Here is a 16,809-nt window from a genome sequence, read left to right as displayed (position 1 = left end):
TATGAATTAGTATTTCATAATTATGATTTACCAAAACATGATTTATTTCTTATGTTGCGGAAATAGGCTTTCATAGTCATCTAACACTTAATCAAAGTTAATCTTTAAAAACGCTGATAATTTAATAACACTGTTATGTAACATACTAAACATTATAATGTTTTAATGCCTAAGTTCACTTTTAAAGTCTGCATTCAAAAAGTCTGATTTTAGTGTTTTATTTGTAATTTATTTAGACAAAATAATAAATAGTATAACATTTTAATATTGCCTGTTTATGGGTATTGACCACATGAAAATTGCTATAAAAAATCTATTATATTATAGCAATGAATATATATATATATATATAAATATATATATATATATATATATATATATATATATATATATATATATATATATATATATGTATATATATATATGTATATATATATATATGTATATATATATGTGTGTATATATATATATATATATATATGTGTGTGTGTGTGTGTGTATGTGTGTATATGTGTGTATATATATATATTTTTTTTTTATCTGAGGATATATATATATATAGTTTTGAGTTATTTAATGAAATAATCAGAGCTTATTACTTTTGGACAAACAGAAAATCTGACCTAAAGTTCATGAAGATTGTTTATTATGGTATTATCTGGCCATAAAAATAAAAATACAGAACTTTGGTTGTTTTGTGCTGGTCAGGTGGTCTCTTCCTGTCTAAGTTGACAGTTAGCCAGAATAAGCAGCAATGTGGACCAAGCATTATGCTGTTAGTGAAAGGTCTGACTTTGCGCTACGGTGTTCGGTGCAGTTCAGACATTTAACACATTATGCATATTTTATTTTCTACTCGCTATGGTTCGTGAGACACTGATTTTCCATATTCACATTTCTCTCACATGACAGACGGAGCCCCATCATGTCTTGGAAGACTCGACAGGAGAAGATGAAAATCTATCATGTCAAGTGAGTGTCATGCCTCCCCCTGCTTCTACACTCTTCTTATATCTCTCTCTCTTTTCGGTCTTCTCAAGCTGTCTGTTTCTCAAACTCTTTCTACCTTTTTTAATCCGTGTCCTTCTCATCTTTTCATGACGTGTCCCCTCATGGGCTTTGATCTTCTTATTTTTTTTATCTGTTCAGTGTTTTGTAGCACTTGACATTTCTCAAGGAGCTTTCTCTGCAGCATAGAGAAGTGGCTCTTCTAAGAAGGTGGACTGAATGTCCCTCCATGTACATGTGTATCTGTAAGGGGAGCTGGTCCTAAATGATAGCTATTGATCATGTGTTCCCCATAGAAGGCAGTTGTATTGATTTGTCCTTTGATTGCCGTAAGCATGTTGGAGAAGCTGGAAATCCAGCTTGTTACATGGACACAGTTTTACAGTCAAACTGAGTGACTGTACACTGTACCGTACTCATTGTGTTGGGCCCAGAATTCCTGTGTCCCAGCTGAAAAGATACCAACCTAGACAACAAAGTACTCATTGTTTTTGTTTGTGGGAGCGTTTCTGTTCAAGCCGTAATGGTTGTACTAGTTCAGGAAGGATTCTTCCTACACTCAGAGGCCATTAATGAGTTTCCATAACACGCATGTAACGAGTCCATTATGACATCATGCAGTCTGACCTCATACAGGAAACGACGAAGACTTTTTAGGTCTCCTCTCCCACTAAAACACTCCTCCGTCTTCCTCCCTAGCTTGTGCTGAGAATCATTGATTTTTAAATGCAGGGCAGATGGACCTATGGATCTTGTTTGCTAAGAAAGCTGGTCCATCAAAAAAATTCTCTAGAGTATTTGCTTTTCCCCCTGAATGTCCCCACACATAAGCACGCACTTAAACGAATAGTGTGTCTGAAAGCTGCTCCTTTGCAAATGTTGCGATAGACGTAGGTTAAATGCACACTGTTTCTTTCTTCGCTCCTTTTGTCTGCACACTTGTGTTTGGCCTTGTATTGGAGAATGTCATGAAAACACATCAAAGTCAAAGTATTTTACATAATCAAAAAAAAAAAAAAAATGGGAAGCACCGTTTCTCTCTAAATATTTTAAATAATATATTTTTCATACATTACACCGTGTCCTAATCAGATTCGATGTGATGACATTCCAGCGACAAGCAATTTGTTTGTCTACACCAGACTTGACACAATCGATCAAAAAACACAGCCAATCAGAAGAGCGTGTGGGCGGAGTCTCTCTGCAAGCTACTGCGTTCGTAACACTTTCAGTATGGCTTTAAAGGTCATGCAAAATGATAACATACAAAGTACGACAATGATAATGTCAGGTACTGATTAAGTTGTTGTTCCAGCCACAACATTGCAAAAATGGAAACAATTTCTAAAATGGAATTCCCTGTCGATCAACGTGTATCGCTATTATTGTTGGTTAGGACAAAAACTCAAATTAACATGGAAAAGATCCCTTTTATCGCGTCCCGACATCGCGTCTTCTGGTTGGGACAGGGAGTTACAGTAATTTACAGTTTTTACCATTATGGTAATTAGAAATTGTGGAAGGGAATATGCTTATGACCATAAATTAAGCAAAAAACTTAGTAAAACTAAAGTAAAAAATATTATAAATGCATTTATGTAAGCTAAATATAAATTTTTTTTTTGTGGAAATTTAAATGATCTACCAGTGTGTCTTTGTCAGATAGAAGAGTTCACATGTAAAGGACAGCTGTATAAATCAATATGGCTGTATTTTTTCTTTCTTGTCTATTTAGTAGACTGCTGTAGTTGTTGTTATTTTTTTGTCTTTGCGTATTTGTGTTCAACATGTATGTTCCGATTCCTGTGTTTAATGGGGCGTATGATGGTAAACAGTATTTCAGTAGCATAATAAGAGTTAATGAGTTGGAGAGTGTGTGAATGCATTAGTCATGTGCTCTGTTAAATGGGCTTAAAGCAGCTCTCTTTCTCAGAACGGCTAATAAAACAGGAAGGAAGGAGTGAAAATGTGCTTTTTATATTTAGTTTGCAATCAGCCATTTAACTTAATCTGGAAGCCATTTGGGAGTTTATAAACGGGATCTCATTTAAATTCATTCCCAAAACACAGAAGCAAAACAGTGAATCACTCCAATTAGCAGCTCACTGGCTCCCCCTGGTGAATAAACATAGCTCATGTTAAGGTAATTCATTTAAATATAGATGTAAAGCATTTAGCAGACAGACTTCCAAAGTGATTAAGAAAAGTAGTAGTAGTAGACTTTTTAAATAGACTTTTTAATCCAATGTGTACACCTATTTCCCTGGAGTGACCTGGGATTATGTGCGCACACAGTTATGATGACCAATGCAACTCCATCAGAGAAGAGGAGACAATTATTATTTTTTTCTCCCATAATTAAAAATGAGTTGAAACGCTTGCTCACAGTCTTTGCAACTATCCCCATATCGGGTAACTATGACTTTCCGTCGTTCCCAGGTGCCGTGATCAGACCCTGACACTGATGTACTGTATGTGTCCAGCATCATCCATGTCTATGTGCGGGGTGTGTGTGGTGTGTCGCTTGTTTGTGCTAATGTTTGGCTATGTCTCCAGATCTATCTGGCAGATGGTATTTAATCTTCTCTGGCCATCTGGACTGACTTTTTCTCGCTTTGCGGACACCCACTCTTGCCTCTTTTTACCTCTCTATCTCTCTCTCTCTCTCTCTCTCTCTCTCTCTCTCTCGTTCTCTCTCTCTCTCGTTCTCTCTCTCTCTCGTTCTCTCTCTCGTTCTCTCTCTCTCTCTCTCTCTCTCTCTCTCTGTCTCTCTCTCTCTCTCTCTCTCTCTCTCTCTCTCTCTCTCTCTCTCTCTCTCTCTCTCTCTCTCTCTCTTCTGCATTCATTTGTGTAAGAGAGTGCCGATACATCATGCTGTCTTTTATCTACTCTGACTCACTCTTCCAACATGGCCCTGCACACCTGATTCACAGAACTTGCCTGACTGTAGTTAAATAACAACCGCAGCTTAAAAATGACTCAGAGCATTTTAATTTGCTGCAGATTTAGTTATTAGCAAGGACCACTATTACTTGTAGTTAACGTTGGGGCTTGGAATATTGTACTAAACAGACTTGAATGATACCTCATGCAGTTGCAGAGAAGTGTTATTAAAGGGTTAGTTCACACAAAAACCCTTAAAAACTCTTATTCATCTTTGATACAAAATCTGAGAGATTTATTTCCTTCCATTAAATGTCTATTGACCCAAAACTTGTGATGGTTCCAAACGTTCATAAAGAGGTTGTAGAATATGAATCGAGCAGTTAAATCCAAGTCTTCTGAAGAGATAAGATCGCTTTATTTGTTGAACAGATTTAATTTAGGCTTTTATCCACATAAACATTAATCAACAAACATGCATATAACACTCAAATATTATAAAGAGAAGCTCATCTAGTTGCTTGACGCATGGGAACAAACATTATTGGTTTTTGCTGAAGCTCAAATGTGCTGGCGTGACACACGAGAATGAACTTCATTGGATCTTGAGCTTTTGTTTACCAGATTTGAGTGCTCAAAATACGTTCACTGAGCAATTTTTATATGTGAATAAAAGCCTAAATTAAATGTGTTAGTTATATTAAGCAATTGTGTCTCTTCAGAAGACTTTGATTTAAACCATTCGATTCATATGGATTACTTTTAACACTTTAAGGCGTGGTCACGAAATTTCTGCAAAATTTTGCCGGCAGAAATTATATTATCCTCTGTCAGAAATATAATGATGCTTTGTCATTTTCAAACCAAGCAGCATTCTATTGGTCAGTGTGGGGAATTTGCATGACAAAATTGAACCCAATGTGAAATCCGTGTGGGCAAATGTTTTGGCCTTAAACTAAATTCCTTTCGCAGAGCAACTGTAAATGTGACCACAGCTTTACTTTTTAAGATGGCTGGACAAACGATTTCACTTGACATATCATGCGAACTACTTGACTTTTTGCTATTTTGCTCATTTCTTTAAATGCCCCCCCCCCCCCCCCCTTTTCATTATTCCCTTAAATCCATTTAAATTCTTGAAATTATATAATTTATTTAAACACTTTCACATTAAGATATTTATGTAAACCTGTGGTTTTTTTTCAGGTTTCCATTTTATTCCATTGCTGTGTTTCTTCCTGTTTCCCACCTAAATCAGTCCATCCATTTTCAGTAATAGGCCATGATCCTGCAACAATTGGTATACAATACCCATAATACCCTTTGAATTGATTAACAACATGGTCCTGTTAACTGACGGATCTATTAAGACCCGTTTACACATGATGCTGATGGCGTGACCAGGCGATGATTCAGTCACAATCCCTTTCCACCCCATCCTCCATTACAGCGGCATCGTGATGGGTCACAGCTGGTGACTTACAGTCCTCTAACGCTCGAGGATCAATAGAGCTTGCTGGGAGTGATGGCCCTCTCTGCCTGTTCACCCGGTCTGTGGATCTATGTGTGTTACATGCGCACAGCACACACACACACACACACACACACACACACACACACACACACACACACACACACACACACACACACACACACAGAGAGAGAGAGAGGTTATGCTGGGTAATGCCATTAATTCTTACTGAAGGTTTCCTGTGGATCTCTCATTGTGAAGCTCTTTCCTCTAACGTCCCACATAACATGGACACAAAAGCGGTGTGACGGCACTTTGTATGTGTGAGAGAGCAAGAGTGGGTGTGTGTCAGAGAAGTGGCGTGTGCAGAGATTCAAGACCCTCGGAATCTGTGTTAAACTCTGCTCTTTGTTCCGGGCTGAATAAGTGTGCGAGAGTTGACTTCATCTTCATTCCTTAAAGCTACAATATGTTAAAATAAAATAATAAAATGTACAAAAATCACTTGCACAGTGTGATATATGTCCTGCAGTTGTGTACTTACAATATCCCAAAAGTTCCCAAAGATTTTTAATTTCAGAGAAATTCAAGTTTTAAATAATGGCTGGTCCATGTTCACTTGTCGTAATATCTGCGTTATCCCTGGTTTCCGTTCGCATAGTAACCATGGCTCACGCTGTTGTTGTTCGTTCAAATATTATGGACCATGGCAAGCAGACTTTGGGACAAAAGGAGAACTAAAACGAGGATCAATATCAGCGTGGCGTTTTCGAGATGGCGAGAGCTCCACGTCTGTGACAAACTTGGACTTGACAGAGACGCCACTCTTGCATGTACTTTATTAGACCGGTGAGCAAATGTACATAAAACTAATCAAAGTTATATAGCTCAACATGATGAAATGTTAGAATATGATCAGTATGTTATTGTAATGTTGATCTAGCTTACTTCTAGTCTCATATAGACCAACTAACACATAGAATAACTTTCAACACACTCAGTGTTTAGTGTGATAGTCTAGACCAAGTGAAACAGCGCTGCGTTACCTCACAAGTTTTGCACTTGCCTGTAGTTCGGTAGAATGAAATGTCTTTATTCCTTTATATCCGCGGGACTCGCGTGTGGCGCTGATATCTGTCTCTCATTAGCAATCGCGCCCTGCTTCATACCAGTCATGTTAAAAACATCAATGTATTCACTCATCCATAAACATTATTAGATCCATCAGCATGACGACAAGTTCCATAATTCCGCTATGTGTCATAAACCTACGCCTTTGTTATTGTAAGAGGTTAGCGACCCTATTGAGGGTGTGTGTGTGAAGAGTGGCGAAAAAAATTACATATTGTAGATTTAAGGACAGGCTCTCATTATCACGGCAGACTCAGAACCTTACAATTGGGGAGGGGGTTCGGTCAGGACCAGGAAGATCTTATGTATCTCAGGTCATGATCTGCCCTATGGTCACTGTGGTGAGTAGGACGAGGCCAAAGGACGTGAGAGAACGTTGCGTGGCCGCCGGTGACGTTCATTATCACTCACGCCACCAGCCTCGCGCAGTTCTCTCACGTCCCTCGGACTCGTCCTGCTCGACCCCAATCACCAACAATGATTTGCCTTACCTTTGCCGCTTGGCTGTATACATTTTTAGTAACAAATATTTATGTGTGAAGGGAAAGATATAATTTTATATATATATATATATATATATATATATACACATACATACATACATACATACATACATGCATACATACATGCATACATACATACATACATACATACATACATACATACATACATACATAATATACACTACTGGTCAAAACTTTGGGGTCACTAAGATTTTTTGGGGGGGGGGGGGGAGAAATTAATAATGCTGTGGGAATACAATAAATTGATTGGTAAAGACATTTAAAATAGAGGTTTCGATTCATCAAAGAATCCTGAAAACAAAATATCATACTTTCATCAAAACTATTAAGGAGCACAACCGTTTTCAGCATTGATAATAATATGAAATGTTTCTTGAGCAGCAAATCAGCATATTAGAATAATGTCTGAGGGATCATGTGACACTGAAGATGTAATGGCTGCTGAAAATTCAGTTTTGCTATCACAGGAATAAATCGATTAAAAAAATAAATTAAAATAGAAAACGGTTATTGTAAATAGTGATAATATTTCCTACATTTCGGTTTTTACTGAATTTGAGACTTCTTTCAAAGGCTGAAATCTTACCCCAAACATTTAAACGCATAATATAACACATCTGTATGCATCAGGTAAAAAGAAATGATCTCATATTATAATATATATATTTTTTTTATTGTAGCAATAGTTGGACAACTCTAATGTAAAAAATGATGGCATATTGTGCAAACATCTTGTTTACTCCGCTATCTAGATCACATTACATGTATGTAATCAAACAAATGTAAGATAGCCAGAATGCTAGGTACTATTTCAAAAGGCCAATGATAGCTTTGTCAAGTGTTCTAAAACTCTCTGACATTGACTTTGATCCACTGGGCCATTCTTATCATTAAGCCCTGGTTTGCACTGCCAAGATGAACACATGACAGAGGAATGTGAAAAAAACAAGGAAAGTGAAGTGGCAGCCAGAGAGGAAATTGAAGGCAGAGGAAGAGAAGCTGTTTTACTAGAGAGATTGTGTGGTGGTTGTTGAAATGTTATTGAGATCTAGAGAGAGGGATCCATTAATCTTGTCTCTGTTGGCTTTAGTGCAAATGTCCCCTTTACCAGCACTCACTCTGCAGTTAAAACGCCCTCCATCTCCTATAGATCAGTGGCCCAGTGCCACAAAGACAATAATTGTGAATAACTCCAGTGTTTTGATAAGACGGACACGTCTGAGAAGCAGCAGAAGAGAATCGCTGAGAAAATGCTGCTATCTTCTGCAGTGTGCACTGCAGTCTGTGCTGTCAGGATGAGTAAGTGCTGTCCATTGCGCTGTATGAAGGACATGGTATGTGGAAGTTCATTAGGAGTGTCAAAGGCAAGTAAGGCTATGAAAAATTCAGCTTTGCCATCACAGGAATACATTTACATATATATATTTATTTATTTATTTATATGTATAAATCAAATAAATATTTCTTTAATCAGTTATTTTTATTATTATTGTATTTATTGTATGTATATAAATGTATATATAACTTTTTTTATATAAAAATATTGCAGAATGTAGTTTATTGGCCAGTAAGATATATTCATTGCTGGTGAATTTTTCTCAATTCAGCCACCATTGGCAGGTTTAGAAAAAAATACATTTTGGACCCTGTTCTTACATTATTTTGTCTTTGGAGCACTAAACCTTTCAGTTTGGCACTCTGTGCTGTTTATCATTCTCTAACTCTGAGAAACAGTAGAGTTGATGTCACATTTCCCTCTGAGAAAAGGAGACGAGGATGATGTTTTTCCACATCTGAACTGAAGGCGTGTTGGGAGGCAGTCTTGGCGTGGTTCCACGTGTGAGAGGAGGATTTTACATCTGAGGTCAGGATCTGAAGGTGATGTAATGCCCTCGTCAGGGTGTCTAACTTCCTGAGAGCTTTCCAAGAACAGGGGGCCGACGGGAGGGTTCCTGCTCTGTCATTCAGCACAGGAAGTAGGGTGAAGCAGATGAAAAAATAATACACAACTTTGAACTTGATCCGGCGCCACGTGACCTGGTTCAGCCCAGGATGATCTGACGTAGTCTCAATATCAGCTGGAAGAGATCTGCTATTTAAAATAAGGCATTTTAACTTAAAATGTTTAAAATATTTTAGTAGTGTAATAATATATTACACTACTGTTTGGGAGTGTTTTTTAAATATTATTAAAAGAAGTCTCCTATGCTCACCAAGGCTTAATTTATGTGATAAAAACAGAAATATTGTAAAATATTATTAATATATAAAATAACTATTTTCTTTTTAAATATATATATGTATATATATATATATATATATATATATATATATATATTAAAATGTAACTTATTACTGTGATGCAAAGCTTTATTTTCAGCATCATTACTCCAGTCTTCAGTGTCACATGATCCTTCACAAACTATTCAACTTTCTTTCAATGTCTCACTCATTTTAAATGCTCTTTGACATTTTAACTGTATCTTTTTGTTTTTGGGCACCACACATAATCTTGTTCAAAACATGGATTTTAGGGACTGCCATTATCATGTGGAGGATGTTTGTCAGACCCAGCGACAGGAAACTGAGACTCTTTTTGCATATATAGAGTATACACACTCGTATACAGCCCCCACTTGAGTGTATGAGCATGTATGTTCAAGGCTGATGTATTATTGATGCTCTATTTGGACACATGTGCTTCTTCCTGTGCAAGTGTTGCCTAGGAAACCAGGGCAGGACATGCTCTAATCTCAGTGCTGACCTGCAGCTGTAGGCCTTTCCTGGGCAGGCGTTTCCTTTAGCTTGTCTTTTGTATGCATGTATGATCCCACCACAGTCAGACCGCCTAAGTGACCACTCCTGCCACGCTGGCCAAGGGTCTTGGTTTATCCGTCCACAGCGTGGAGTGACTGACATGCGAACAGGATCATGCTGAAAATGTTTCCCCTGCGGATCAGGCAGAGAAACGCGCGGGTAGGAGCCCTTCGGTATTGTCCGTTTGAAATATTAGCGGGATTAAGGTAAAAGTTGTAGTATTTCTGCGAATATTGCAGCATGTGCAGATATGCAGCTCACATATGCTTTCTAAAGGTTATATAAACCGTTAGCTTATTTTTAAGGGAGAGACTCTAAGGGAAGAGGGCATAAAGGAGGAAACTGATGATGTACTAAGGATGTATTGTGTAGATGGAACAATGTAGTTGGAGTCTTTGTGGGGGATTCTTTGCTCATTGGTGCTCTGAGCAGGAAGAACCACATCAAAAGGCTGAAACATTCATTTTTCAGAAGAATGCTTTTGGAGTCTATGGCATGAAATGTTTAGGAATCTCCCTCGGCTTTGCTCTGTTTTATCATTGGCCACACTTTTTCGTGGTTCTATTTTGGATTTTGTGTTGCTGTGCTTGTTTTCTTTTGTTGCGTTTTTCTCTAATGAGCAATGGCTTTGTGCCCTAGAGACTGAGAGTTCGGCATGGTCTGAACTTCGCAATTAGTAGACTTGGCAACAGAAAAAGGCCCCAGAGAAGCAAAATTAATAGGGACATTGTCAATGACTTTATTCAGACCAGCCCTAGTAAATAAAACCTATACCAAAATCTATTTAAAATACATTTATTTCATACTAAGTATACTTCAAATCCATTAACATATTTATATTCGTATTACTTAAGACTAAGTAATATAAAATTATAATGAAACTTTGTTTGGAGTAGTTCTTTATTGCACATTGCACATTTCTCAACATTACGCCAAAAATGTGTTTTAATATATCACTATTAATAATGATTTTATGATTTCTGTATTATTCTGTATATATCTTTAGTTGGACATCAGCACTACTTCCGCACAGTTAAAGTGCATTAAGTAAAAAAAGTAGTTGTTCCAATTTAGCAGACTTTAAGTATACCAGTTTAGTATACCAAATGTACAATTGCAGGATATTTTTATTAAGCACATACATATGTAAATGTATTTATAGTATACTTAGCACAAACAATTTTAGCATATTTTATTTTCACTAGTAGGGAGGACATGTGTGTTTGTGTTTTGAGACGAGGTTTTGAGTGTTTGTATGTTGCACAATGTGGCTTAAATGAAACCTTTCGAGGACACAACCGGCTTGTATTTCACCTTAAAAACTAAAGAAAATTTAATTAAATTAATATGTTTAATTTAAATGAATTATTACATTTAATACTTATAGCCATAATACATTCAAACAGTTTATTTAATGTATATTTAATATGAATCTGCTTCAAATTTGCATCAAAAAATGCATCAAAAAAGTAATTTACTTTTAACATTACTTTAAAGTAATGTTGGGTTAGTTCACCCAAAAATGAAAATGATGTCATTAATGACTCACCCTCATGTCACTCCAAGCCCGTAAGACCTCCGTTCATCTTCAGAACACAGTTTAAGATATTTTAGATTTAGTCCGAGAGCTTTCTGTCCCTCCATTGAAAATGTATGAACGATATACTGTCCTTGTCCAGAAAGGCAATAAAGACATCATCAAAGTAGTCCATGTGACATCAGTGGGTTAGTTAGAATGTTTTGAAGCATCGGAAATACATTTTGGTCCAAAAATAACAAAAACTACGACTTTATTCAGCATTGTATTCTCTTCCGGTTCTGTTGGGGATCCGCGTTCAGTGACGCTGCTGACGTAAGACGCTGCTGACGTGTGTCTGGTGCGCCCGAGCTTCGTTTACAGTCTGAGGGAGACGCACGCTGGAAACAAAACAATCTTCACAAACATGTCTAAGGATTTCCACATAGAGGAACACTTGCATTTTTTTGCCCAGCCATATTTATTTGAACCCAAATACACGGACGCACCAGATACACGTCAGCAGCGTCTTACGTCGTCAGCGTCACTGCGGACTCGTGAACGCGGATCCCCAACAGAACCGGAAGACAATACAATGCTGAATAAAGTCGTAGTTTTTGTTATTTTTGGACCAAAATGTATTTCCGATGCTTCAAAATATTCTAACTAACCCACTGATGTCACATGGACTACTTTGATGATGTCTTTATTGCCTTTCTGGACAAGGACAGTATACCGTTCATACATTTTCAATGGAGGGACAGAAAGCTCTCGGACTAAATCTAAAATATCTTAAACTGTGTTCTGAAGATGAACGGAGGTCTTACGGGCTTGGAGCGACATGAGAGTGAGTCATTAATAACATCATTTTCATTTTTGGGTGAACTAACCCTTTAAATGTTGTATCAAATAAAAATGTATTAGTATACAGTACACTACTGTTCATAAGATTGGGGCAAAAATACAGTGTAATAATATTTCACAATATTACTGTTTTAATGTAAAATAATTGTTTTCTATTTGAATACATATTTAAAAATGTAATTTATTCCTGTAATGGCAAAGCTGAATTTTTAGCAGCCATTACTCCAGTCTTCAGTGTCACATGATCCTTCAGAAATCAGATGCGTGTTTGACATGTTTCGTTCAATGCTGACTGTATGTTTGGTGTTGTGTGTCTGTTCTTTCTGACATCTGTCAAAATCAGATGAATCAGACTGACATTTTGAATTCTAGGAGGACAGAGCCTTCATTTCTTTTTTTGTTTCTTTCTTTTTGTCCTTTTTTATCTCTTTTATGTCTTCTTTGCTCTCCGGGCATTTCGAGTTCACAGGGAATGCAGAAATTGTCAGGAAGTTGAGATTGAGTTGCACACTAAGCACAAAGGAAACATTTAAAATAATATTACCCAGTTTGAACACAGTCGGTTTTATTGTGACTTGTAAACCACCCAGAGGATCCTGGAAACCAGATAATCAGTTTTTTGTTTTTGACTTGTCATGGCTCAATTCAAACCTCTGACCTTTAACAACCGCAGAAACCCAGAATACATGCTTTGATTTTTGTGGGTCCTTAGCCTAGTTATCTTCAGACATCTTTTTGGATTAGCCATTCAGCTCGTAAGTGTTTCTGTCAGTTGAAATATTACAGAATGTTCAGTGCTGTGGGCCAAAGCTATGAGTTGGACCATGTCGAGGACACTAGCTCACTTATAATTGATTAGCTCTATTGATCTTCCTGTCCCCCTCTCGGAAATGTATGAATAAATTATGCCTCCATCTCCATTCCATTTGCTTCATGTAGAAAATCTTTTTTAGTCTCTTAAAAAATGCACACACTTCATTTTTCTTAAGAATATAGATTGATATTGGATATGTTATTGAATGAATTTGTTGATGCACTAGAAGGAAATACTTTTTCTTAATTATATTAAATCTTAATATATATTAATGCATGTTAATCTTTATTTTAAAAACTTTTTTATTTTATTTTTTACAGCCTTTTGCCATTTTTATTAAAAATAAAAATAAGAATGAGAAATTAATGAAGGCAAAAGGAATCAGGAAATGTTGCAAGTTTTATTCAAACTTCTGTCACCCACATGAGCACCACAGCTCAATATGTCAGCATAAAAAGCATATTTTTTAATTTAACATTAAGTTAACGTTAGGTGTGCTTATATTTTATATCTTATATTTAGTCTTCTCTGAGTCCCCACGGTGCACCTCCCTCTGACATCTTTTGAGTTTTAAGATGTTTCATCTCGTGTTCTAGAATGGAGCGTCAAACTCTCACTTGTGCCATTCACTACGACTGACCTTGAGATTCATCAGTACAATGTGAGAAACTGGATCCTCAAAGATTTCACAGCTGCTCTCTGAGGTCAGAAACCTACTCCATTGAGTTGCATAACCCATTGCGCTCACACTCACGCAAAACCCAAACCCAGAGCACAGTTCAAATCGGACCGAGATTGCCACGGTCTGCTTCTGTTTGTTGGCACCTGACTTATCGTAATAGGAAACTCTTCTCGTACCATGATAATGTACTCTTTTCAGAGCTGTTGGGTGAGCTTGTGTCATCCGAGTGGAAAATGGTGAGTGTTGCGTCCTGTTTATGGAGCATGGAGTTTGCCTTTCTGACTTCAAGGTCCTCAAAGCCAGGCCAGCCGAGCTGTTAATTGCGTTGCGCAAGCGGCTTTAGTGAAACTGACTCTCAGAATTCCATACGTGCAGCTGACAGGATCTACGAGCATGGAGAGGTGGAAAATAGAGTTTGAGTGGATTGTATGTTCCTCTTTGGAGATCCCCATAAGCTGGTTTTGTCCCTCTGTAATGTCCTGGTAACCAATGGTGTAAAGGAAATTTTCTTTTTGTATCAGTCAGGCTGATTATCCAGACAATATTTAGTCAATTTTCTTTTGGTTCCAAAATGTACCAAACTTGCCATTGGAAAATACTCATTACAATGTAACTACAAAATATTTCAACCAAATATATACACTGCCCGGCCCAAAAAAAAATCGCTGCTTGGCTTTAAATAGGCAAATACTTAAGAGTCTATGATTAGATCATTATTGCAGTGATTATTATGGTTCTAGCATGTTAAATGTTTGGCCACAGTTCTTCTAACCCTACTTGATGGAGTGTATAGCTTTTCATTTCTTAAACAACCATTTAGGAAGACACATCATGGCCATATTCCAGGATGACAGTGTCAAGATTTATCAGGCTCAAATTGTGAAAGAATGGTAGGAGGGAGCATAAAGAATCATTTTCACACATGAATAACACAAGATCTTGACCAAACGTTTATGCATCTCTTGATGGAAATAACATTACAACATTTACTTCCTTCAAGAGGTGCATCAATTTTTGGTCAAGATCTTGTGTTGACAATGCAAAATGCCAACACTCTGTAAAGTCTCCTCCAGCACATCCGAAAGACTTTAAGGTCTGGACTTTGAGGAGCCAATTCATGTGTGAAAATGAATCTACATGCTCCCTCCCAACCATTCTTTTACATTCTTTAACATGCTAAAAACATAATAATTACGGCAATAATGATCCAATCATAAGCATTTGCCTTTTTAAATTCAAGCAGGGATTTTTTCTTTTCTTTTTTGGCAGGGCAGATATAAATGTTTATACATCCGTTTTATATTACTATGGTTTGTGTGTATATATCAAACACTACAGTGATTATTATATATTATACTTAGTATTATTATAACGGCCATAAACCACAATAGCTTATCAACATTGATTACTTTTGTAACCAGTTGTGTTTTTTAAGGTGTTTGTGGAGCTAATTGAAAGTTCACTGTGTTTTCTGCACACCTATGGTCTCTGTTTAAAGGGGACAGTTCTTGTATTGCACCACTGGACTTTACAACAGGTGTTGCTAATCTCAGCTGTAGCCCAACATCCTGAAACAAGGCTGAGTGTGTGTGTGTGTGTGTGTATGTGTCTCTGTGTGACTGGTCAGCTGTGAAAGTGTGTGGGGATCTCCAAGACTTTGTATTGGAGGGATTGGGGGGGTAAGCAGAGGGGAATCTCCCAGTTTGGCTTTAACACTCCCTCTTTCTGGACTGGGCTTTCCCCCCCCGTGAGTCAGTGATTGTCATCCAGGCTCTCACTCCTTACAACTTCTTGCATATCTTGGCACACACACTCACTCACTTGGACCGGGTTCCTCCAGACCAGAGGTAGAAGCAGGGCACTATAGCGGTATGGCGGCCACTAAGCCCTGGACACTTGTTTTTGGTGAGGCAGTGATCCGCATGCTTCAACGTAGGCTGAAGGCTCTGCGGAGGCTGTTTCAGAGACAGCCTGAAAGATTCCCCAGCAGAACAGTGAGTACTACTACTGTACTGTGGACAGTGATCGGGTTTCTGTTTTGCCCCAAAGCTGACGTGTACCTCCGGAAGGCATGTATTAGACACTCAAAACAAACTTTATTATGATGTATAGTTGTTGTTTTTTTAAATGTTTTAATCTGAGTTTGAGGGTGTTTTTCCTCTTACATACAATTTGTAGCCATTTTGTAAAATTAAAAATTTCTAAATATATATTTTAAAAACAAGGACCGTATCAAAGTTTTATTAGTTACCATTTGATTGCCAAAATATACATTTAAAATTTAAAAAAAGATTAAATATAAATTAATTTTTTATATTTATTAATCTATATCTTTTATATTTATTAATCTATATCTTATACAATTTTTTTTATATTTATTAATCTATATCTTTTATATTTATTAATCTATATCTTATATTTAACTATATCTTTATACATAAAAAATTCACCAGCCACTCTGTATGTTTTTATTTCTTTTCAAAATATTATACAAAAAGGTGCAGTTTTTACACATTTTTAATCTGTGTGAAGGAGGCTTTTAACTTGAATATTTCAAAATGTCAAATTCCCCCTCTGATCTCAGACCTGTAATAAACCTCCTACATAAATAACGTGTTGCAGATGGAATGGGATAAATGCAAAGGAAATAAGTTACATTAAAAGAGTCCTAGTATTAGAAGAAAATTAATTTTACTCATTTCAAATCTAGGTATGATCTAGGTTTTTACTAGATGCTGTTTAAGTCATACAAGACTTACATATGGTTATTTATTAAAGGGGTCATGAACTGGCTTTTTAATTTTTTTTATATTGTTGTCTGAGGGTCAATTTATGACGTTTGCTTGGTTTTTACATTCAAAAACATTAAAATGAATAAGTAATAGGCTATTTTTTACCCTAGTTTTGAGCCTAGCTCAAAAACGCTCGGTTTTTATGGGCGTCTCGCATTGAAGACTTGGAAGTAAACGCCCACTGCTGTGAGTGGATAACAGTTTTGCATATTATAATGAGTTTCAACTCACTCGTCAGTGCACGTGGGGGAAATTGTTTTGAAAACTTCCAATGTTGTAAAATGGCAACCAGAATGATTGCTACAAG

At 36.9% G+C, this 16,809-nt stretch overlaps 1 protein-coding gene across 3 annotated transcripts in view; it reads left to right on the top strand.

Moving 5' to 3' along the window:
- The window catches only part of rps6ka3b (ribosomal protein S6 kinase, polypeptide 3b), a 39,841-nt gene that overhangs the window by 4,051 nt on the left and 18,981 nt on the right, over window positions 1–16,809 (top strand). For all 3 annotated transcript variants that reach the window (XM_077244825.1, XM_077244823.1, XM_077244824.1), the window contains one exon: window positions 913–972. In XM_077244825.1, coding sequence (XP_077100940.1) covers window positions 913–972 — 60 coding nt within the window. The remainder of the gene's footprint in view (window positions 1–912; window positions 973–16,809) is intronic.

Source organism: Siphateles boraxobius, unplaced genomic scaffold (assembly GCF_051911475.1).
Source record: "Siphateles boraxobius isolate OS27281-9 unplaced genomic scaffold, OSU_SipBor_1 26, whole genome shotgun sequence".
NCBI classification, from domain to species: Eukaryota; Metazoa; Chordata; class Actinopteri; order Cypriniformes; family Leuciscidae; genus Siphateles; species Siphateles boraxobius.
The sequence above is the reverse complement of the archived record's forward strand: the minus strand, read 5'-3'. Positions and strand labels throughout refer to the sequence as shown.